The following is a 23,765-nucleotide window of genomic DNA, read 5'->3' as shown; positions in this document are numbered from 1 at the left end:
GTGCGCTCCCGTCATTCGGTCCCAGCGCCTGCCAACCTAGCAGTTTGAAAGCACCCCCGGGTGCAAGTAGATAAATAGGGACCGCTTACCAGCGGGAAGATAAACGGCGGTTCTGTGTGTTGCGCTGGCTCGCCAGATGCAGCTTGTCACGCTGGCCACATGACCCGGAAGTGTCTGCAGACAGCGCTGGCTCCCGGCCTCTAGAGTGAGATGAGCACACAACCCTAGAGTCTGTCAAGACTGGCCCGTACGGGCAGGGGTACCTTTACCTTTACCTAAGTCCCACTGAACCAGGTATGTCTGACATATTATTGCACTACAAATGTTTTACAAGAGAACTGAAGAGGTCTTGTGTATACTGGATTATAACCTATGGTTATATAACCTATGGTTATAATCTAGGTTTAGGTTATAACCATAGGTTATAATCTAGTATACGCATGACCTCTTCAGTTCTTTTGTAAAACATTTGTAGTGCAATAATATGTCAGATATACCTGGTTCAGTGGGACTTACACTTAAGTAACCTTAAGGCACAAGACTCTGTCTTGTCCTGCCCACAATTACAACCTCGGGTTAAGTACTTAATTCGTTCCAGAGGTTCGTACTTAACCTGAAACCGTTCTTAACTTGAAGCACCACTTTAGCTAATGGGGCCTCCTGCTGCTGCCGCGCTGCCAGAGCACGATTTCTGTTCACGTCCTGAAGCAAAGTTCTTAACCTGAAGCACTATTTCTGGGTTAGCGGAGTCTGTAACCTGAAGCATATGTAACCCGAGGCACCACTGTATATTAAAAATGAGTTTGAGAATGCTGTTGCCATTAATGCTGTACAAGCAAGCTACCCATGTACATCCTTTCCCCTAGTGTATCTTATTTCATAATTGCTAAGAACATTTCTCAGTTGATTCATTCTCTGTTGCGTCTTGCAGCTGGCTATGTTAGAATTTCCTCCCAAGAAGCTCTTTGGAAACAAAGATGAACGAGTCATCGCAGAGCGTCGGAATCACTTAGAGGTAATAGAATTTTATTTATATTTTTAAAAAACTACTTCCTTTAGATATATTTACACGGTTCTGTCTGCTTGACCAATAGGAACCATTTCCATGTGGTAGAAATTAAATAGCCCATTGGTAAATGGGCAATTGCGGCTGCTTCATTTGGCATGGAAGATGGCAACAGTATATCATAAAGTAATGTGGCACATAGATCAGAAATATTCTTATGGTCTTGTAAAGAAGCATCGTAGGAGTTGTAGGAAATATGTTCATTAGAGGGCTAAGAGGTTGGGAATGAGATGAGTATTTAGAACAGAGGGAAGATTTTATAGATCTTTTTGATTCTGAATTATTAACTTGCTGTTTTGGCTCACATCAAAAGTAAAGGGAGCTATATAGACCCATAAGAACGCCCCACCAAAATATGTATAAGGGCAGTAGTTTTATTAGACCACCAAAATATCACAAAACAGTATGCAAAATTTCAAGTTCTCCAGAATTCTCATTATAAAAGTGTGACCAGATGCAGATTCTGTGGCCTCAATACCAGCATTACACACACAAACACACACAGAGAGAATATTACTATATGTACTTCCCTTTAATGCATTGACTATTCATGCATGGGACAGGCACTAACTATTAACTACTGTATCTCAAGAGTAAGGAAAACAATATTCTCATAGAATCTTAGAGTTGGAAGAGTCCTGAGGGTCATCTAGTCCAAACCACAGCAATGGAGGAATCTCAGCTAAATCATCCATGACAGACTATCCAACCTCTGCTTAAAAACCTTCAAGAAAGGAGAGTCCACCATCTCTCATGGGAGTCTGTTCCGCTGTCAAACAGGTCTTAGTGTCAGAAAGTTTTTTTCCAAATGTTTAGTCGGAATCTCCTTTCTTGTAACTTGAAGCCATTGGTTCAAGTTCTGCCTTCCAGAGCAGGAGAAAACAAGCTTTCTCCCTCTTCCATGTGACAGCCTTTGAGATATTTGAAGATGGCTATCATATCTCCTCTCAGTCTCCTCTTTTCCAGGCTGAAAATGCCCAGCTCCTCAATCAGGCTTGGTTTCCAGACCCTTGATCATCTTGGTTGCCCTCCTCTGCACACATTCTAGCTTGTCAACATCCTTCATAAATTGTGGTGCCCAGCAATGGACACAGTATTCCAGGAGTGGTCTGACCAAGGCAGAATACAGTGGTACTATTACTTCCCTTGATCTGAACCCTATACTTCTGTTGATGCAACCTAGAATAGCGTACTGTACAGTCCTCTCTCAGCAGTATAAATGTCTAACCATGGTAGAGGTGCATAGCTGTCAAGCGTCCCTTATATGGCGGGACAGTCCCTTATCCCAGCACCATGTCCCGCTGCTGTCCCTTATTGATGATGTCCCTTAAATTTCCCGGGTTTCAAAGGAAGCAGCTCCTCTCCCTTCCTGCCGGCCGGGGAGGAGGGAGGCTCCAACTGTGTTGCTTGGCTGCATTGCTCACCCAATAAGGAGTCTAAGAACAACTGGGGGGGTGGAACTTGCATGCCTTGTGCCGATCAAATCGGCCACGTTGCCTGGGGACTCGCCTTTGCTCAGCGCTTCCCAATGGAGAGGTGATGGTGGTTTTCCTTGCTGCATCCCCTTTGCCAGGTTGCCACAGCTTGAGGCTTCGTTTGGCTGCTGGCTGGGCTTTCTGCCTTTGGCTTGGAGGGGCTCAGAAATCAAACATACCTGTGCTGGGAAAATCCCTTATTTTGACTGCTGATCCCTTATTTTCGAGGCTGCTGGTCCGTTATTTTCAAATCTGTAAGTTGACAGCTATGTAGAGGTGCAGGACCACACGGGCTTGCCTCACCCGTCAACGTTCTCGCATTCAGCAAGAAGATCTAAAGGAGGGTTGCATATGACCCACCAAAAGCTCAGGGGGAGGGGACGACGACAAAATGGGGACCCCCAGCAAATAGGCAATATATTTAGTTCCCCATCTCCCGCACATTCCCCCTGCCCTTTTACATTTCCCCCCAGCAGTTGCATATCATCATTGGGCTTCCCCAAGTTTCCAGCAATTCGTTCTGAACTGGAGCTCCTAAGAACACACTTTTAAAGTGTGTTTTGCCGCTTCCAAGTGCACTATTAATAGTACCAGTCTGAAGGTGCCTGCTATGCCGCAGCCAGAAGATCAAGGCTCACATCGATTGCTGCCAAAGGCATCCCAGCAGGAAAACAGCACAGCAATCAGCATAATTAGGTCAGCATTCAGACAAAAAGTAGCTCTCATTGTGGACTACTTCTGAAGGCATCTCAGTGCTAGAGAGCCAGCTTAACAGCAGTCAGCAAAACACCATCCGGTTAGGAGGCACTGGTGGAAATAAAATAGAAGTGAAGCAAATTAAACTTCGGGGGGATTGGGGGGGAGCATAACTGGAAGCCAACCAAATGAACTGTGTTTACATCAAACAGCCTGGCTGGTCCCTTCATTTCACATAGAAAGTCAGTTTATTCCATAAGCAGACGATCACATTCGTCTGAGGTCAGTAGGCCAAGACAAGATTTTCTTTATGGAACTGGCTGGCAGCAGCTGAGATACTGTCTCTGCTTGTCACCTCGAGGGATAGTGCAAAAGGCCATTAGCACCAGGTGGCTGGCTGTAAAATTTGAGCGCTGCTCCTTGATCAGGAAGCAAGGTTTGCTGGGCTTTGAAAATTGTCAACTGTAGATATCCACATGCAGCTGGGAAGCAGAGAATGACATCCCTGTCAGTAAATGTTTATTGCTTTGATGAAGGATGCTTCTCACCTAGTCAGTAGCCTAGTAGTATTGTTTGCATTCTCCTGGTAGTTTGCAAGCATCTGACTAAAGCAAATTTAATGCATATGTAGGAACCAGTTTCTGTGCAGGAGAATCCATGGTGGGATGTGAACCTCAGTGAATGGTGGTTTGGTAGTTGTTATTGGAGGAAATGTGTGGATTCAGAAATAGCCCATGGTAAAACAGAGTCCTGTTAACTGGTACAGTTCTTTCATTTTTAGCTTTCTGTGAAAAGCTTTCTCTCACATCAGACCAGTTCCAGTAGGGAGAACAGTTCTTGCCTATCCTTTCCCCTGACACCCTAGTTTTCTGTATGCATGGATTTATTTATTTGGTGAGGTGGAGCATTCAGTCATATGTGTCCCCACCTGCAGTCTGAAGTGAAGGCACCTAGGCATGAGTTTGCCAGCTCAGTGAGAACTAAGCCTAAATCTCTGGCTTATTTTGTCAACTTTTAATTTAGTGGTCTATGAGGGCCTGTTGCATGGTAAAACTCTAAATTAATTGTTCAGCACTTTAAGTACTGCAATTTAACTTTAAAGCCACCCTTGCTTAATTAAATCTGTCTTGACTGACACAGCCAAGAATTTTGTTGATTAAAGTTAATGAATAGAAGTTAATGTTGTTTATCCATTCATGCCATTTGATAACTATAAATAGGGGAAAGCTGTCATTATTTGACTGTTTTTAAAACCATGGCTGTGCGGGTTTGTGTATTTAAAGAAGGGAAAGTAAAGCATGACAAAATTTAGTACTAAAATTACTCCCCTTGAAAAGTAGCAACTTAGCCGCCATTGGACACCTGCATCAGGTTTGTTAAGATGCAGTCTTTTGGACATCACAAAATGAGCACTGAACAACTCTGTGCTTGGGATATGGCTGTGAATGTGTGTTGTTGTTTAGTCATTTAGTCATGTCTGACTCTTCGTGACCCCATGGACCAGAGCACGCCAGGCACTTCTGTCTTTCACTGCCTCCTGCAGTTTGGTCAAACTCATGCTGGTAGCTTCAAGAACACTGTCCAACCATCTCGTCCTCTGTCGTCCCCTTCTCCTTGTGCCCTCCATCTTTCCCAACATCAGGGTCTTTTCCAGGGAGTCTTCTCTTCTCATGAGGTGGCCAAAGTATTGGAGCCTCAGCTTTGCGATCTGTCCTTCCAGTGAGCACTCAGGGCTGATATCCTTAAGAATGGAGAGGTTTGAACTTCTTGCAGTCCATGGGACTCTCAAGAGTCTCCTCCAGCACCATAATTCAAAAGCATCAATTCTTCGGCGATCAGCCTTCTTTGTGGTCCAGCTTTCACTTCCATACATCACTACTGGGAAAATCATAGTTTTTACTATACGGACGTTTGTTGGCAAGGTGATGTCTCTACTTTTTAAGATGCTATCTAGGTTTGTCATTGCTTTTCTCCCAAGAAGCTGGCGTCTTTTAATTTCGTGGCTACTGTCACCATCTGCAGTGATCATGGAGCCCAAGAAAGTAAAATCTCTCACTGCCTCCATTTCTTCCCCTTCTATTTGCCAGGAGGTGATGGGACCAGTGGCCATTATCTTCAGTTTTATTGATGTTCAGCTTCAGACCATATTTTGCGCTCTGCTCTTTCACCCTCAATAAAAGGTTCTTTAATTCCGCCTCAGTTTAGCTACTGTTTATAAAAGTCACACCAAATGGCTACAGCATTATGAGACAAATGGAACATGTAAATCCACATTATAACATCTTATTGCATCATATATGGTACCACATATGTTGGGTTTTGCAGGATATTTCACAGCTTGTTGATAAAGATACCTTTGTTCAGCATGTGATTGTTATACCGGCCTACACTGTAACCCGTCTCCAACATTTTTGTGACCCATGCAATGCTGACTTATTGCTTCATTGCACATCTAGCAGTAGTTGATTTCTGCCTGTACTGCTGATAGCGACTGCTTATCCTGCATCTGTTTGTATGGCCACCGTCACACAACAAAGTGTGGTACTGCACTGATGCAGCACACTTTGTGCCCAGTAGTTCATAAGCATAGCTTTCCGTTACTGCTGTCTCCTGTTCTCAGAAAATACATCAGTTTAAATTAACATGCTTGTGAGTCAATTTATTGGTTGGCATCGCAAATTTGCTACCTTCAAAGGAAATTGCCTAGGAAATATTCTTCTTCTCCCCAAGTCTGGCTCCAGAGTTTGGAGTTCAATGTGTTCCAGAACCACAACAAAGGGCACGCTGTCAGTATTGGCTATTCCAAGCAACTCATATATTAGGTAACTTTTTTGAAACTGGCATGGTATGATTTTGAAACTGGCATGGTATGCTAGAAATCTCAATTTGGCCGTCTGGCCCAAAGCCTTTGCTTTCTTAATGGCTCATTACTTTTCCTTTGTTTTCTTAATGGCTTATCTCCTAGGCGATTGATTACCTCTTGAGGAAACTAGCCTGTCTTTAGCTTTTAGCTTTTAACATTTGCTGGGTCCGGGGATTAAGTGCCTAGCACCCACAAACTCATAACATAAACTCATAACAATAAGCTTCTTTTGTCTTAATGACTTTCCACTTTCCTGTTTCCTTTTGCCCAGTTGTATTTAGTGCTAATTAACACAGCCATTTCTTGTCATTAGGTGCTTTTCAGATAAGTTATGTCTTTTTGGAATTGCATGTGCAGCTTAATGCCTGCAAAAGGGATTCAGCATATGGCCATTTATTCTTACAACACTTGCCTAAAAAACACAAGATTTGTCAGGTTTCTATACAGATACTTATGAGGTTAAAAGAAAAAGGGTGTTCCAGGTATTGTGCCTCAGTTCCGTGTTAGGTGTAAAAATAAAGCCTACAAAAATCCTGACCTTTGAAACACTAGACTTCCTGAATCTCTATCCTGGCTTTCATTTGCTGCCTACACGTCAAGATAAAGGAATAAACAAATGCCACGAATGTTGCAGTACATCAAACCGAGTTGCTTAAGGCTCTGAAGGGCATATGCTACTAGTTTTATCAGATTGAAGAGTCGAGTTATTATATAAACAGCATCACATTGATGCCTAGCAGTAGACAGTTGTAAAAGAAGACCGTGCAATGGAGCTTGCTTGCAGAAACGAATGGAATTTCATCCTCAGGATTCAGTTCGGTGACATGCCATCATAACAAAGCACACCACAGAATGATTTTTATATGGGGAGGAGGGGAAGTAAGGCAATATTGTTTTCTACCCAGTCTCCTTCATACTTTTTGGATTATGGCCACTTCTGTAACCCAAAGATTATCAACTTGTCATTATCAGTTTGTCATTTAATAATCTGAATCATTGGGGTTTCTTCAAGCCTATTGGTCAGCCCTTTTGTATTAATCCGCATGACGGGATGAGCTCCCCTTGCTCGGTCCCTGCTCCTGCCAACCTAGCAGTTTGAAAGCACGTCAAAGTGCAAGTAGATAAATAGGTGCCGCTCCGGCGGGAAGGTAAACGGTGTTTCCGTGCACTGCTCTGGTTCGCCAGAAGTGGCTTAGTAATGCTGGCCACAAGCTGTACACCGGCTCCCTTGGCCAATAAAGCAAGATGAGCACTGCAACCCCAAAGGGACCTAATGGTCAGGGGTCCCTTTACCTTAGCACTTGGATGGTTGGTTGTAGGGGTTGGCCATTCACATTGGGCTGATCCTAGAGCTTCAGAGCTTTGTAGGTATCATAGCAGCTGCCCGAACCCCAATATGTGCCTTCAAAGATGTCGCTGCTGCCTTCAGAAAACCAGTGGGGGTCAGCACGGTTTTGTGGGGCTGTGGCGCAGCATTTATTCCTCCTGCCTTGGACACTTGCCCCCTATGTCCTTTAAGACACCAAGTAAGGAGACACCCAAAGCTTCAGAAAACCAGGTGCAAAGAGAAGACTTGCCTGAAGCAGAACAATGCAAAGCAGCACCCCACCCTGAAGAACTGAACAGCACGTGGCATTTGCAGGAACAAACTTGCCATGGCTCTTCCTTAAATACAATCATTTAGGCAAGATGTTAATCACTGTAGTTGCTCATATGCCTTACCCTATTTTATTTATCTTCAGATAAAATGTGGGTGGGAATCCAGTCAAATCAAGGAAAAGGGGAACTCTTCTGAAAACAGTAGTAAGGGAAACATTTATGTTTTTCTGGTGGGATTTTATGCAACTGTGCTCAGTTAGGAAGAGCTGTCAAAACTGCTAGTTAGATGTCAGTGGACAAAAAATTATTAAGAAAATTGTTTGTGTTTCCAGTTCCAGAGCTTTGCAAGAATTGCTTCAAGGCAGCACCTTATTATCTTGGCTTCTCCCGTTTTAGGCCTGTGTTGTTACTGCTCCTCTTTTTTTCCTTTCGTTTTTGCTTCTTTGACTCAGCCAGTTTGATGTTTTAAAAGATTACTAAATTGCTACTTTTTTCATTTTGGTTATATATTAACTTTTTTGAAACTGGCACGGTATGATTTATATGCTAGAAATTTCAACTTGGCCACAGATGGTTTTCATTTTAGAGGAAAAGGAGGACAAAGTGACTAATATTGGTTTGTTTTTTTGGGGGGAAATACATTGTTTTCCAGTTTAACCTTATTTAATTTCCTTTGCTGTCAGATCAGAGCAAATTTTTCAAATGTGCTCGCCAGTCTGCGCCGGGGCTGTGTACCTGTATAGCTTTCAAACTGTGATTTTCACGTTCAGAGCTCAAGTGTATCAATAAAGCGACCACTCAGGCAAGGACGCAAGATGCACTTTGGTCTTGTCCCTTTTCAGAGCAACCTTATCAATCATCCCTCAGTTTTTGATTTCGCCAAAGGAAGTTGAGGGTGATGCATGTCAAGCAGTTGGGTTAGCCGTTTGCCAGGACCACTCCAGCAAATGACATCCTGTCACCGCTGACCCAGAGATGCGTAGGAAATTCAATTCCTTTGTTGTTGTCTGCGAATGGATTTTGACAAGACTTCTTTTAACTAGTGCTCAAGAGGAAAGATGGATTTCCTTCACTAGCCAGGCATATTCTGAACTTTTCAAACAGGGCCTTAACACATCCCTAAAAAAAACAAATTCACAAAACTACAAAACCCCTGTAAATTCTAGGTTCCCCCAACAATTTAAATAGCGTTGCTGCTGTTTTCATCTGTGGCAAAGAGCATAAGCTTTATTGCTTGTGTGTGCTGTAAGGAATATTAAATCCTAGGGATTCTGAATGAATTTAATGTTATATATGGGTGTAGTAGGAAGCATTATTGTAGATAATTATTGCAGCTTGAGCTTTACTTGCTTGGACATTTAGTCGGTTTCGTAAGGCTCAACATAATGTGAGGTGCACTGGGAAACTCACTAAAGCAGAGATCGGTGCAAGAAACACCTGCAGATTATAATGTTACGTTTTACCGGGGTGTGAAAAAGCAAACTCTCAGCTATGCTGTTACAGACAATGGCTTCTCTCCAGTTCAGAACAACCGTTGGTACAAATGCAGACTTAAAAGTACTGGTAGAAATAATACAGTCGTACCTTGGATCCCAAACGCCTTGCAAGTTGAACATTTTGGCTCCCGAATGCTGCAAACCCGGAAGTGAGTATTTGGGTTTGCAAACGTTCTTTGGAACCCGAACATCTGACGGGGCTTCTGCGGCTTCCAGTTGGCTGCACGAGCTTCCTGCAGCCAATCAGAAGCTGCGCTTTGGTTTTCGAATGTTTTGGAAGTCGAATGGACTTCCAGAATGGATTCTGTTCAACTTCCAAAGTACGACTGTAATTACTTTTATTATTATTCTTATTAGCGGGCATGCATACTATAGGTAAAGGTAAAGGGACCCCTGACCATTAGGTCCAGTCATTACCAACTTTGGGGTTGCGGCGCTCATCTCGCTTTATTGGCCGAGGGAGCCAGCGTACAGCTACCGGGTCATGTGGCCAGCATGACTAAGCCACTTCTGGTGAACCAGAGCAGCGCACAGAAATGCTGTTTACCTTCCCGCTGGAGTGGTACCTATTTATCTACTTGCACTTTGATGTGCTTTCGAACTGCTAGGTTGGCAGGAGCAGGGACCGAGCAATGGGAGCTCACTCCGTTGCGGGGATTCGAACCGCTGACCTTCTGATTGGCAAGCCCTAGGCTCTGTGGTTTTAACCCACAGCGCCACCCGTGTCCCATATGCATACTATACCTAGATTTAAATCTAGAGCTTTTCAATGTATTGCTCATGTTGTAAATACTTCAAAACATTGGTTCCTAACCAGCTAGAGATAGGACAAAGAGTTCTCCGTTTTTTTCACACTTTCATTTTCATATGCTTCATATGTTCACATGCATGTTGGGTTTGTAAAATCTATCCAAACCCTCAATTTCCCCACCTCCTTTCATTTTTCCTTGATGCTTTCTGTAAACTGGAGGCAGAAAAATAATCCAACCTCAGAGAGATGCTTTTGTCAGTTGCAAACCCAACTTTCCTTTTCTTCAGAGTAGTTTGTACCACGTAAGCTTTAAAACAGTGCAGGTACTGGTAATCATGATTTTAAAAAAGAAAACTTTTAGTTAAACTGTGCTGTTGACTTCAAAGATTTGCAATAGATTATGAGAACAGTGGAAGTGAGCCGCGTTCCCTGTTAATATGTCACAACCAGAAGAGCAATTACGGCTCCTCTTTGAATTGCCCAAAGCCATTAATTTTTCTTATAATTTTAATAACTTTAAATTAAACCAGGATTTATGCTACATACCCTGAAAACCCGAGCCCCTACGATGTGAGATGGTGCAGAAAACGTTAGAATGACATCTCTCTGCTGAAATATTGCCTATCACATGAACACCAGGCTAGAGTTAAAGAGTACAGGTCTATTAAAATAGCTTCCAATAAGGTTTTTAAATGGCTACAATATCACTCTTGCCTTAATTAATGCTTGAGCAAAGTTGCTCAGCCCAGTCAATAAAGAAGCAGGTCTGAGTTTTCGCAGGCTTACTCATGCTTCTTTTCTCTTCCTCTCCAGGGTGTTTGAATTGGAAGGTTAAAGCTTTGAACTAAGCATAGCTCACACCGTATGGATCTGGTTTGGCTGTCTAAAGGGCATAATTATGTGGGACAAACCAAAAGGGCAGTACTGCTGTCACCTTTTCAAATGTTGGGTCAGACACTCTGTGCAGCAGCAGCAGCAGCTTTGAGCCTCAAATAAAAGTTTGAAACAAGTCCACGTTCGGCGCTGAAACCTCTTTGTAGGTTGTCAACCGTCTTTGTAAGTGGATAGAACGCTTTAAAAAGAAAAGTTGCCATAAAACAAAAGGGGCAGCGAGGAAAAACTAGCAAAGCTGACGTTGCATGTCAGAGGAATTGAAGAACATCCAACTATAGACAACCCTAATTCATTTATTGATTAACCTGATAAATCCATCCTTCTTCCAAGGCGATATAGATCTTCTCAAAGAATTGTAGAGTTGGAAGGGACCACGGGGTTCCCTGTACTGGGAAAATTTTAATATCTAATGTTTTACAATTTTTGATGTATTGTAAGCCGCCCCAAGTGGCTGGGGAAACCCAGTCAGATGGGTGGGGTATAATAATACAGTGGTACCTCGGGTTACAAACACTTTGGGTTACAGATTCCGCTAACACAGAAATAGTACCTCAGGTTAAGAACTTTACCTCAGGATGAGAACAGAAATCGTGCAGCAGCAGCACGGCAGCAGTGGAAGACCCCATTAGCTAAAGTGGTGCTTCAGATTAAGAATGATTTCAGGTTAAGAACAGACCTCCGGAACAAATTAAGTTCATAACCAGAGGTACCACAATAATAATAATAATAATAATAATAATAATAATAATAGTAATAATAGTAATAATAATAATAATAATAATAATAATAATAATAATGGTGTTGTCCAACCCCTTTCCCCCAAAATGGGGGTTGAACCCATGACTCTCAAATTAAGAGTCTCATGCTCTACCAACTATGCCATCCCTTCAGAACATAGGGTTCCCCCCCCCTAAAAATAGGTAGTAGTTCTCAATTCCAAAGAAAATTGAGACAAAACGCCAGTCTGTAATTAACGTTGGTGTTGTAAATACATCTTCTGAGTAAGACATTGGTGCATTCTCCTAAGTTGTATATGATGCTTCTTGTGAGGAGGGTGAGATAAAAATCCTTTAAATAAATAATAAATAAATCAACCTATTATTGCAGTTTAGCCGCTTTAACTCTACCCATTTTTGAAATGCCCGCTGCTCAGCTGCTGCATCCAACATTTGTGCTTTCGTTGTCTAATAGAGGGAATGCGCATGAAACAGAGGAAACCTTGCTCTGCGAACTAGTCATAACTCAGGCTGACACATCTGTTCCCTGATTTAAATGACTGTTTTGTCTGTTGACATTCATTTTACAGGGATTTTGTTGTGCATCTCAAAGCAAAACGTTGGTATGGAGGTTAGTACAGTCAGGAGAGAAAAAAAAGACCAATAAAATAGCTATGCGCTTTGCTTAACATTTTGAAGTATTTGCGTAATAAATCTCTGAGAACTTTAGCAGTATTTAGACACGTCAGTCATGTTTACATGGAAAAACTTCACCTGAAGATGAAATTTCTACTTATTGGGGAAAGCTGCTCAAAATAAATTTGATGCTCCATGTAACTCTCTGAACTGTGCATTTTTCAAAGGATACTTTAGTAAATAGATTATTTTCTCCCCTGAGTCCACAATTACAGTGTGCAGTGTCACCGGGATACAGCAAGGCTGTTATTATCCAGTCTGTTACTGAGCAAGCCTGATCCTTTTTACTGTACATAATATTTCCATCACCACTGCTTACATTTCACCTTTTCATTTACTCTCCATCATACGTTTTATGTGCATTTGGGCATTTCACATGCTCTCGTTTTCCACTCAGATATTACATTGTTTTCACCAGGAGTCTGAGATACGTTTTGCATAAATTCTCCTCATGCCATGACAGTTGGTCACTTGCTATTCTTAAGGTATTATTTATAGTGAATTTTATACACTATTTAGTACTCCACAAAAAGTATCAGGGAGCAAATGCACAAATGATAGGCTCATCTGTACTTTCTGGTATATCCTCTATAATCTACCCATATCTGGAGTCTCTATATCTTTCTGTAGGGCAGATTTTCAAATTCCCTCTTCAGATGTTAGAGTTCCTGGATTCCTGCAGTGCTCAAAGCTACCCATAGCAAGGGGGCAATGATGAGAGATGAAAAAATGTCCGAACTCCTTCTAAATTTAGCTATAATAAAGAGAGAACAGGTCTTGATATTGCAAAAGCTGAACTCATGGAATTTCTGGTCATTCACTGATATTTCCCAAGCACTTGTAACCCAAGCTTGAAGCACTGGAAGATAAATGCAGGACATTATCATAGGGCCAAACTGGATATGGTGTTTTTTTTTTGGGGGGGGGGTAGTGGGATCACCATAAAGATACTAGAAATTTTTGAAGTGTATAAAATCCACAGGATACTGTAAAGTTGGAAGATAGGTAACTGATAGATAGTAGACATACAAATTTCATTCTACCAATAAAAAAAAAACCCTGATTGCAACTTTTACAGCAATTTCTATTAAGAAACAGTATTCAAAATTTGCCAGCCACATTTTGCACCTGGCAATCGGCCACAACTCAAAATGAAGATGCCTGGGCGCCAGGATAGTGCCTGATGACTCCACCATCCTCAGATCTTGACTGTTTTCACACACTAAAAATACATCCTTTAGAATTCTATCCATGTTGTTTTATCTTCACAATCAGAACAAAATTCAGGAACCGAAAAGTCATATTGAAAAATAGTGACTTTCAAGCCATCCGGCCCTAAAATGGCAACTAGGCGTTCTGTTTCGTTGACTGTAATTGTTTAATGAGCCATTTATATCTGAGTTTCTAACAGTGTTAAGAAGTACTGCAAATCTTCGTTTATTTCACATTGTTAGATATTTTGCATCTTTATATACCTCACAAAACTCAAACATTGTGACTTTTCAATACTGTTTTCATTTTTACTGTATTCTTTATCTTCTGAGGTAAATGTTGTTTTAAAGTTGACAAAGCTATATTTACCTCAGAAGATAAAGAATACAGTACAGATGAATACAGATGGAGCTATTAAAATAAAACATGAAAAATCTCATTTTATGGCTCAGAATGTTGTTTTGACAAAGTGGCAAACACTTCTTTCATGTACATTTTTTGGTGAAAATAGCAAAAAAGAAAAGAAAAAGAGTTAATCAAAGGATTTCTAAGGGAAAAGGCAGGTTAGGCATTCCAAATATCAAACCATATTACACCCAATGTACTTAATAAAATTCATCTATATGGTGGACAATAAGTATTTACTAAGATTCTTTTTAGTGATTTATACGGTTGACCAAGCAGAAGAGGAGGCCTAAGCAAGAATCGAACATGCGTTTTCAAAGGGCAGTAGAGATTGCCAAGACAATGATCTTTCACAAATGGAGGACCCAAAGGGGACCAGCTGCAGATCACAGGTCTCGCAACTTCTTGAGTCATGCAGACAATGAGAAAGGAGCTTATTTTGAAAGAGAGAATCTTAATAAGTTTGAACATATCTGGCACAACTTCCTCCACCTCTTGTCAAAGGTGTGTGATTACACAAGACAACTGTCAGAGACACTCTGAAAATATATATTCCCCTATTCCCCCTCTGTTTTTGTTAATTTAGTTAGTCTTATGTGATTTGAGCATCTAGAGGTTGGGATTCTGCGACACTGGATATACATTTGAAGGGGTTCCAGTTTTATGGGGGAAAGTGTTGGGAAAGGAAAATATTGCACTAATTCTGGGCCACATGTTTTGGAGTATGAGTTATTGTATTGTTATATTTAAAATAATAAACAATAAACAATGAGCAGAATACATTGATAAAGGATTGAAGAAAAGACCCATTTACAGTGGTACCTCGGGTTACATACGCGACAGGTTACATACGCTTCAGGTTACAGACTCCGCTAACCCAGAAATAGTGCTTCAGGTTAAGAACTTTGCTTCAGGATGAGAAGAGAAATCGTGCTCCGGCAGCGCGGTGGCAGCAGGAGGCCCCATTAGCTAAAGTGGTGCTTCAGGTTAAGAACGGACGTCCAGAACGAATTAAGTACTTAACCCGAGGTACCACTGTATATCCGTGGATAGGAGTTCATTGATTTCAGTGGTTTGTTAGTTGGGTATATAACATGCAATACATTTGTTAGTAGAAAATTGGGAAATGCTTAGAAGGAAGATAGATTTTTAATCAATGTTTAAGATTTTAGACAAGATGAATAGTTTTAAAGGTTTTGTATTTCAGTTGGTATGATTCTTAATTTTCTAGTGATTTGTAATGCTTCTCTAAGCACAGTAGTCACTGCATGACAGTTGTGATTCTGTTTTTCTCTCCCTCCACAGGAATATCTCAGAAATTTCTTTGCTGTGATGCTCAACTCTCCATCATCACCACTGCATGTAAACAAAGAGAGTCTGGCCCTTTCAAAACATGCCATCTGTGAATTCTCGTCATTCTTCAAGAAAGGTGTTTTTGACTACAGCAGCCATGGCACAAGTTAACCATTGGGAGCCTCACTTCCCAGCCGAAGAATACACTTTATCTTGTCTTCCTTGCTGCTCAATGAACTCAGCAACAAAATTGGGTTGCCATTCCTGGAAAATTTCCACTCAAAAGGATTGACTGCTGAAAACAGCATTTTTAATGGTTCTTCTGCCTAGTTCTGGGTTCTACTTTAGAGGTTTTCTACTTTACATTGGTCTGAGAAACAATGCAAGTTTCACACACGGTTGAGACCATTTGACGGCCAAAGTTCTTTGCACATGTTCTCTGGCAACACAGAGAGATACAGCCTTCCATTACTGTTTCCAAGTTATTTTGATTATGTTTTCAGCAGGCAGACAAGCTTATATCTTAAGCAGGTTTCCTGTTCCATTTAAAAAAATACTGGCACAATGCCTTGTATATCTCGAGAACTGCACTTTATCTATTTGATCATAGCATTTTCTTCCGCATATTACCTTAAATTTGAATGTTTACAAAATATAATCTGCAGAGAACTGGATAGCATTGTAATCCAAAGACTTGAGATTTTGAGTCAATCATTTGCCATTAATTCAAAAGAAAAGGAAGCAACAGCTTTTTTTGGAGGGGGGGAATGAGGTCAGCTTCTTTTCACATTTTCTAATTATATGGATTGTTACTGTATATTATGTATCATATTGTGCTCACGGCTAGGCATAAAAGAAATGCAGCATGGAATCTTACTTTTTAAACTTATTTTCTCCCATAAAGGTATAACACTATCATTGACTGATCCTTAGTTGCAAGAATAAGAATTTAGACTATTTCAATGTGCTTTAAGATTTACTCAGGGCTTATTTAGAATTGCACATGTATAGAGGCAGCAATATCCATTTTGTAGAAGTACAAATTGAAAAAAAATATATGACCTACAATGGAGGCATGTACATACTCTGTATATAATAAAGATTTTAAAAAGCAAAACCACCGACTGTAACTATCTTCAAGGTACTGCTAAACTCATTTGTGAGCGCTCTCTTTCTCTCTGTATCTTCAAGTACAATAAAGATTCTCCATTTCATCAAAACTGAGCCTTAAAGATTTCTTAGTATTAGGCAGAATAAGTTAATCTTGATTTTATTGTTGCAAAAGGCAGGGATTCTCTGTGTAGGATTTTCATAGACTTTTATTCCATAGTTGTATTAGTGCTAATAATAGGAGTTCTGTTCAGAAGGAAATTGGGCTGTCTACGTCAGTTTCCAGGGTAACTTCTCCCATTAGGATGGAGCTACAAAAAAGTCAGAGTATTCTAGATTCATTTGTGAATCTAAAAGTGTGTGTAAGAGTACTGGATTGCTAGATTTCTCTTTCAAACAACCCTCTATTCACTATCCAGAATACCTCTTCTAGGCTGAACTCTACAGTCACAATGATGACTGCTGAGAATACCATATTCATCACCTCCCTAGCCTAGACTTTTGATTAGACTTTGATGCAAGCCTGTTTTCATTCCCTCCTTTGTTTTACAAGGTTGTTATTGTACTTCACCAGATCTTAACCTATTACAGTATTTGTCAGAATGGATTCCAAATATCCTTGAATTTCTGCATGTCAAGTCTGCGTTCATATGCAGGTTGTTCATATATTGCGAGTTTGTACAAGTCTTCAATTGTAGAAGGGAGACGCATTTTTATTTTTCCAATTCATCATATCAGTCTTTTTCCTGTGATAAGGGCACAGAGAGTCCACTTGTATTGTCCTTTGGTAAGGTTCCATGTGCTGGGCATGTAATTCAAGGGGGTATTTTGCTCTGTAAATGTAAGGTTGTTCCATACAGATCTGTTGATGGTTTCAGTTACCTTCTGCCAAAAATCTTTCAATATAGGACAATGAAAAAACATGTTTTAGAGAAGCATTATCCCTGTTGCATATCCAACAGTTAGACACCTTAGTTAATTAGTTAGTTAAAAAAGGTAAAGGGACCCCTGACCATTAGGTCCAGTCGTGGCCGACTCTGGGGTTGTGGCGCTCATCTCACTTTATTGGCCAAGGGAGCTGGCGTACAGCTTCCTGGTCATGTGGCCAGCATGACTAAGCCGCTTCCGACGAACCAGAACAGCGCACGGAAACACCATTTACCTTCCTGCCAGTGCGGTACCTATTTATCTACTTGCACTTTGACATGCTTTTGAACTGCTAGGTGGGCAGGAGCAGGGACCGAGCAATGGGAGCTCACCCCGTTGCGGAGATTCGAACCGCCGACCTTCTGATCGGCAAGTCCTAGGCTCTGTGGTTTAACCCACAGCGCCCACCCTTTTGTTAAACAAACATAATGGGGTCTGTTTTCATTTATCTATGCTCGCTCTGTGTGTGTCATTGTCTATCTGCCCTCCTCTTCCCTACTGTTTCAACAACATCAAATTTCCCACATATTAGATGATCCGCCATCCACACTAGGCAAAGATCAGTTCCCATTCTCACCCCCTCATTCCAAGGCCAGTTGGATCATATGCCAAGTGTCTATTGAAGACAATACCTGCTGCATCTTTGAATCTCTTAATTCATTTGCTACTCCCAAAAGGGGGGAAACATGATGTCCATTAAGAAATTCCTTTTCTAATACTCCTTTTGTGATTCCTCAGGCCCACCAAGCACCTGAAACTGCCCTTGCAATGTCTCTCCTGGACATATATCTATGTAGTTTAGTTGACAGTATCCTTAGATCCCTTACAGTTCACTATAGTTTAAACCAGAACACTGGGGTTTTTTTTACAACACGGGTGGTGATTATTCACCACCCCCAAAAGCCAAATTTACACAGGCAAGGGAGAACAGTTGCAAGTTGCATGTTATTTGCAAGTGGGACCAAAGCACACACATTATTATTGCACATCACACACACAAAAAATTCTATAGGGTTTATATGCATACTAAATACACCCCACTTTCTTTGTATCACATGGACACACTAACCCTTTTCCAGCTTTTACTTCTCCGTCTGCTGATAAGGGAAGCCTCTTTCTCAGTGCAAAGAAGGGAAATGCAGCAATCTGGTTTTGCAGGAAGTGCCCGGGGTCTCCAGTTTTCAGGCAGCAGTGAGGAAATGCAGTGAATTAGCAATGCAGGAATAGATTTCCTTCTGTCGTCACTTTATGCTGGACCAGATTTTTCAGAATCCAGCCCTGCTTCACTAAGCTTTGAAAAGTATCTGCTCTCTCCGAAGGATGGATCTGCATAATTTGCATTATTAGGACTGAATTCCTTAACGTCATCTTCTGTGTTGTACATGCATGCACACACTGGTCCAAACCTTCTGGTGAGTTTTGGGCTTTTTTTTTTTAAGAAAAAGGGCTACACCTATGCAGCTCCTGGAGAAATGTATGTGGCATCTATTTGCCTGTGGCTATGTTTGATCATATGGATGCCTGCTTCCCTCATACATATAGCCTCCAGCTGAATTAGGCTGACAAAAATAAACTGAATTAGGCTATATATGAGTGGAGTCATTGTTCAGTGTCTGAATATATATTTTAATCTTTGTTGGAAGCCGCCCAGAGTGGCTGGGGAAACCCAGCCAGATGGGTGGGGTACAAATAAATTGTTGTTGTTGTTGTTGAAATAAATTGTTGTTGTTGTTGTTGTTGTTGTTGTTGTTTTCTTCTCTCTCTCTCTTCTTTGGCCATCACTGGTGGTCAAGTAAGATTGTCTTCCATAAACACAGTTTTAACAGTGTGTGCGTAAGTGACTGTGGAGGCCAATTCTGGATCCACGTACCCTTCCACAGTGGGGACATAGGTTTCTGGGTGGGAGTTGGTCATGGTAAGGGTTTGCCAAGCGTGCCTTCCTCTTAGCACGTTTCTCCCTTTCGTCCTGAGTTTGAGCGTCTTCATAGTCCATGACACCTTTGGTTCTCCAACTGGAGCACTTACAGGCCAGTGTTTCCCACTTGTCGGTGTTTATACTACATTTTTAAAGATTTGCCACAGAAGAGTCTTTGAACCTCTTTTGTTGACCACCAGCATCGCGCTTTCCGTTTTTAAGCTCGGAATAGAGTACAGTGGTACCTCAGGTTACATACGCTTAAGGTTACGTATGCTTCAGGTTACAGACTCCACTAACCCAGAAATAGTCCTTCAGGTTAAGAACTTTGCTTCAGGATCAGAACAGAAATCGTGCTCCGGCGGTGCGGCGGCAGCAGGAGGCCCCATTAGCTTAAGTGGTGCTTCAGGTTAACAATTTCAGGTTAAGTACGGCCTCCGGAACGAATTAAATACCTAACCTGAGGTACCACTGTAGTTGCTTTGGAATACGATAATCAGGCATCCGAACAACATGACAAGTCCAACAAAGTTGATGTTGAAGAATCATTGCTTTGACACTGGTGATCTTTGCTTCTTCCAGTGCACAGGCATTAGTTTGCCTGTCTTCCCAAGTGATGTGTAAAAATTTTCAGAGACACCATAGATGGAATTTTTGAGGAGTTGGAAATGTCGTTTATAAGTGGTCCATGTTTCACAAGCATACAGTAAGGTTGGTAGTACAATAGCTTTGAGAACAAACTTTGAAACCGTGTGTGTGTGTGTGTGTGTGTGATTTGGTGGTTGAACACATGCTTTGTGTATATAGTAAAATAGTGTGGCCCCCACACTCCTTCCCCCCCATTCATGTAGTCATTTAGAGTAAGGACCTCGCTTATAAAAGGAATGTGTTCTGTACTTCAATTTATGTCTCTCTCTGGACTTTGAATGCGCCTGAAAGGCTTCTCCAAAACTTGTCATTCCTTTGCCGATTATCAGTGTATGTGCACCTGATGATTTCAAGATCCAAACAACCTGAAGCTCAAGGCACAGACAACTAGATAAGAACACCGCAGGCCGAGAAATCAGCTGTGGTTGTCATTACGTATCCTCAGTGCCTGTAAATAATGAGATACCTAGCGCTAGCAATGCAGGAGATGAGTCAGAGGAAACCACAGCGGGATTTGGCGGAAGTGCCTCGGTGCCGTCAACACACAATGACATCCTGCTCCAAACTTCATAATTTCACTTAGCACTTTCCTATGCACAATAGAAGGTAAGCCTCTACCTTCCGTTTAACAGTATAATGCAACTTATCTCTTGCCTCCAGCCTTAGCACTGTGGCACCACAGCACTAAGATTGGAGACAAGCCAAAGAGCGGGGAGATTGTTGTTTAGTCGTTTAGTTGTGTCCGACTCTTTGTGACCCCATGGACCAGAGCACGCCAGGCACTCCTGTCTTCCACTGCCTCCCGCAGTTTGGTCAAACTCATGCTGGTAGCTTCGAGAACACTGTCCAACCATCTCATCCTCTGTCGTTCCCTTCTCCTTGTGCCCTCCATCTTTCCCAACATCAGGGTTTTTTCCAGGGAGTCTTCTCTTCTCATGAGGTGGCCAAAGTCTTGGAGTCTCAGCTTCAGGATCTGTTCTTTCAGTGAGCACTCAGGGCTGATTTCCTTAAGAATGGAGAGGTTTGATCTTCTTGCAGTCCATGGGACTCTCAAGAGTCTCCTCCAGCACCATAATTCAAAAGCATCAATTCTTCGGCGATCATCCTTCTTTATGGTCCAGCTCTCACTTCCATACATCACTACTGGGAAAACCATAGCTTTAACTATACGGACCTTTGTTGGCAAGGTGATGTCTCTACTTTTTAAGATGCTATCTAGGTTTGAGCAGGGAGATACCAGCCTCCAATGTTAGTGTTGTGGTGCTTAAGCACTAAGGTAGAAAAGAGACCCCAAATCTCCAATCATCAAACTAAGTGCTTAGATGAGAGAAAACAGATTTTTTTGTTTCTCATGTCAGGTGGGTGTGCTTTGCTCAAATTGGGCTCGTGGGCCAGATTCATAGACCTGATGGGCTGAAGTTGTTTGGAGATTTCCCACTGCTGCTTTAAGGGCAAAGAACCACAGCAAGAAGGCAACTGAATCAAAAGGGGTTTTTTTGTTTTTTTAGGGGGGGTGAAGATGGGGGGGAGCAAATGATAGTGTGGGAAATGTTTTAAATTGCTAATGAAATACAAAGTAAGGATTTGTGGAGGAAGTTAGGCCTAAAATAATTGGGGATTATTGGACAGAGAACAATATATGCATATAATTTTATGCATAAAATAAAGTGATCGATAACGTAATTGGCTTAAATGTTACAGAGGAAATAAATGTTTGATTTTAAGGGTCCTGGTGAAAGTCACAGTTTGGGAAAGCAGATCAGGCACTACTTGGAAAGAGATTAACATAGCTTTAAGTATTTGTGAGGGATTATGTCTAAGTCCTATGTGGTTTCATTTAACCTTGCAAAATCTGTTAAAAATAATTCACCTAACCGTGAATGTCTTACCCCTTCTGTGTCCTAAAATTTCCCTTGCAGTCTGCATGATGCCCTTTCAATGTTCAGATGTAACCATCACATCCAATAACAGGAAACTTTTAATTTCCACATTAAAAAAAAAAAAAATCCAAGTAAGTCATGCTCAAACCCACAGACATCAGTCACCTAAGTTAGTCATAACTGTGTTGTTAGATTGCTTTCAGTATGAGTTAGTTAGATAGAACTCTCAGAAACATCACGCTGGACTTTTAAAAAAGAGTTTATCTCCCAAATAATCTTCTTTCAACAGTTTTCAGTGTGGTACTCTATAGACAAATGCAGCAAGGCACGGCTTGCAAAACTGCTAAGAAATCAGACACCAAGATCATTTGTTTCTGGTGCTTATTGAAAACCTATTTCTTCGCTCAGGATTTTGGGTTAGTATGACTTTTTTCATTTTAGATAGTTGTTGCTGCTACTTCTGTTGCATTTATTATTGCTGTAAACTGCCTTAATTATTAATAATAGGCAGTATATTGTTTTACTTTAAAATTATTTTAATTTAAAATGAAATATTTGAAAGTTGCACCAGATTTGACCGTCACGTTTCTAGCTCAAGCAAGTTGTCCTAGGGATTCTTCTCACATACTTAAAAGTAATGTTGGGGTTGGACACTCAGCTTATAGCTGCTTCCATGATTTTAGAGGCCGGAAAGCATCCATGAAGATCACAGAAACTGATGTTGCTTCTATATAGCCACAACTGCTTGAATCATACATTGAATGTTAATAATCACCCAATAAGATGCCTACGGTCTCCTTTTAGGCCCAGCCTTTGCTGACTGCTTGTATGAAAAGCAACATAAAAGGGGTTTAAAATTATGGTTGCTGATTCCTGGTCTTAGCAATTGTTTTTGCACCTTGGTATAGTAGAATTAGGGAAATGGATGGCACTGTGGGTTAAACCACAGAGCCCAGGACTTGCCAATCAGAAGGTCGGTGGTTCGAATCCCCGCGACGGGGTGAGCTCCTGTTGCTCGGTCCCTGCTCCTGCCAACCTAGCAGTTCGAAAGCATGTCAAAGTGCAAGTACCTCTCTGGCGGGAAGGTAAACGGCATTTCTGTATGTTGCTCTGGTTTGCTAGAAGCGGCTTAGTCATGCTGGCCACATGACCCGGAAGCTGTATGCTGGCTCCCTAGGCCAATAAAGTGAGATGAGCGCCGCAACCCCAGAGTCGGTCACAACTGGACCTAATGGTCAGGGGTCCCTTTACCTTTTATAGTAGAATTCTCTGTCTATTTTCCAGATGACCTAGATACTTCCTCCCCTTATCTATGTGTGTAACTGCACCATTTCAAAGTAACCCTTGGAGCAAAATGTCAAGGAATTTTACCTCTATCAAACTAATGTTGCTGTAGCACCTAACCTCCTGATACAAAGGGGTTAACCCTATTCAACAATATATATGCACTTAACTTTCCTCAGTACAGTTGCTGTTGGGCAACTGACAACAGCACATCCATGGACTGTCCAAGGCCTTTTAAATGCCTCTTTGTGGATTTTTATTTTTTAATTCCTCCTCCTTCTTCTTCTTTGGCGATCACTCGTAGCCGAGTAAGATTGTCTTCCATGAACACTGTTTTAAAAGTGAGTCTGTAAGTGACTGTGGAGGCCACTTCTGGATCCACACATCCTTCTACAGTGGAGCCATAGATTTCCGGGCAGGAGTTGATCATGGTGAGGGTTTGCCAAGCATGTCTGCCTCTTAGCACATTTCTCCCTTTCGTCCTGAGTTTGAGTGTCTTCAAAGCCCATGACACCTTTGGTAAAAGCTGTTCTTCAATTGGAGCGCTCGCAAACCAGTGTTTCCCAGTTGTCGGTGTATATACTACATTTTTTTTAGATTTGCCTTGAGTCTTTAAACCTCTTTTGTTGACCACCAGCATTACAGTTTCCATCTTTAAGTATGCAATATAGTTGCTTTGGAAGACGATAATTAGGCATCTGCACAACACGACCAGTCCAACAAAGTTGATGTTGAAAAATCATTGCTTTGACATTTTTCATTCCTTATTTTGGTTAAGCTTGAACAAAGGACTTTGATTCTTGTTCTTTTATCAGTTAAACCACTAAATTTGACAATGT

The 23,765-nt window shown here is 41.4% G+C and overlaps 1 protein-coding gene across 5 annotated transcripts in view; it reads left to right on the top strand.

Moving 5' to 3' along the window:
* LOC310840323 (kinesin-like protein KIF16B) overlaps positions 1–16,382 on the top strand; it is a 102,006-nt gene extending 85,624 nt beyond the window's left edge. For all 5 annotated transcript variants that reach the window (XM_083729955.1, XM_083729956.1, XM_083729958.1 and 2 more), the window contains 2 exons: positions 932–1,015; positions 15,175–16,382. In XM_083729955.1, coding sequence (XP_083586081.1) covers positions 932–1,015; positions 15,175–15,333 — 243 coding nt within the window. In that variant the 3' untranslated portion in view covers positions 15,334–16,382. The remainder of the gene's footprint in view (positions 1–931; positions 1,016–15,174) is intronic.
* The last annotated feature ends 7,383 nt before the right edge of the window (positions 16,383–23,765 follow it).

This window comes from Podarcis gaigeae (assembly GCF_964106915.1).
Source record: "Podarcis gaigeae genome assembly, chromosome: 3".
NCBI lineage: Eukaryota > Metazoa > Chordata > Lepidosauria > Squamata > Lacertidae > Podarcis > Podarcis gaigeae.
This window is presented reverse-complemented; position numbering and strand designations above follow the sequence as displayed.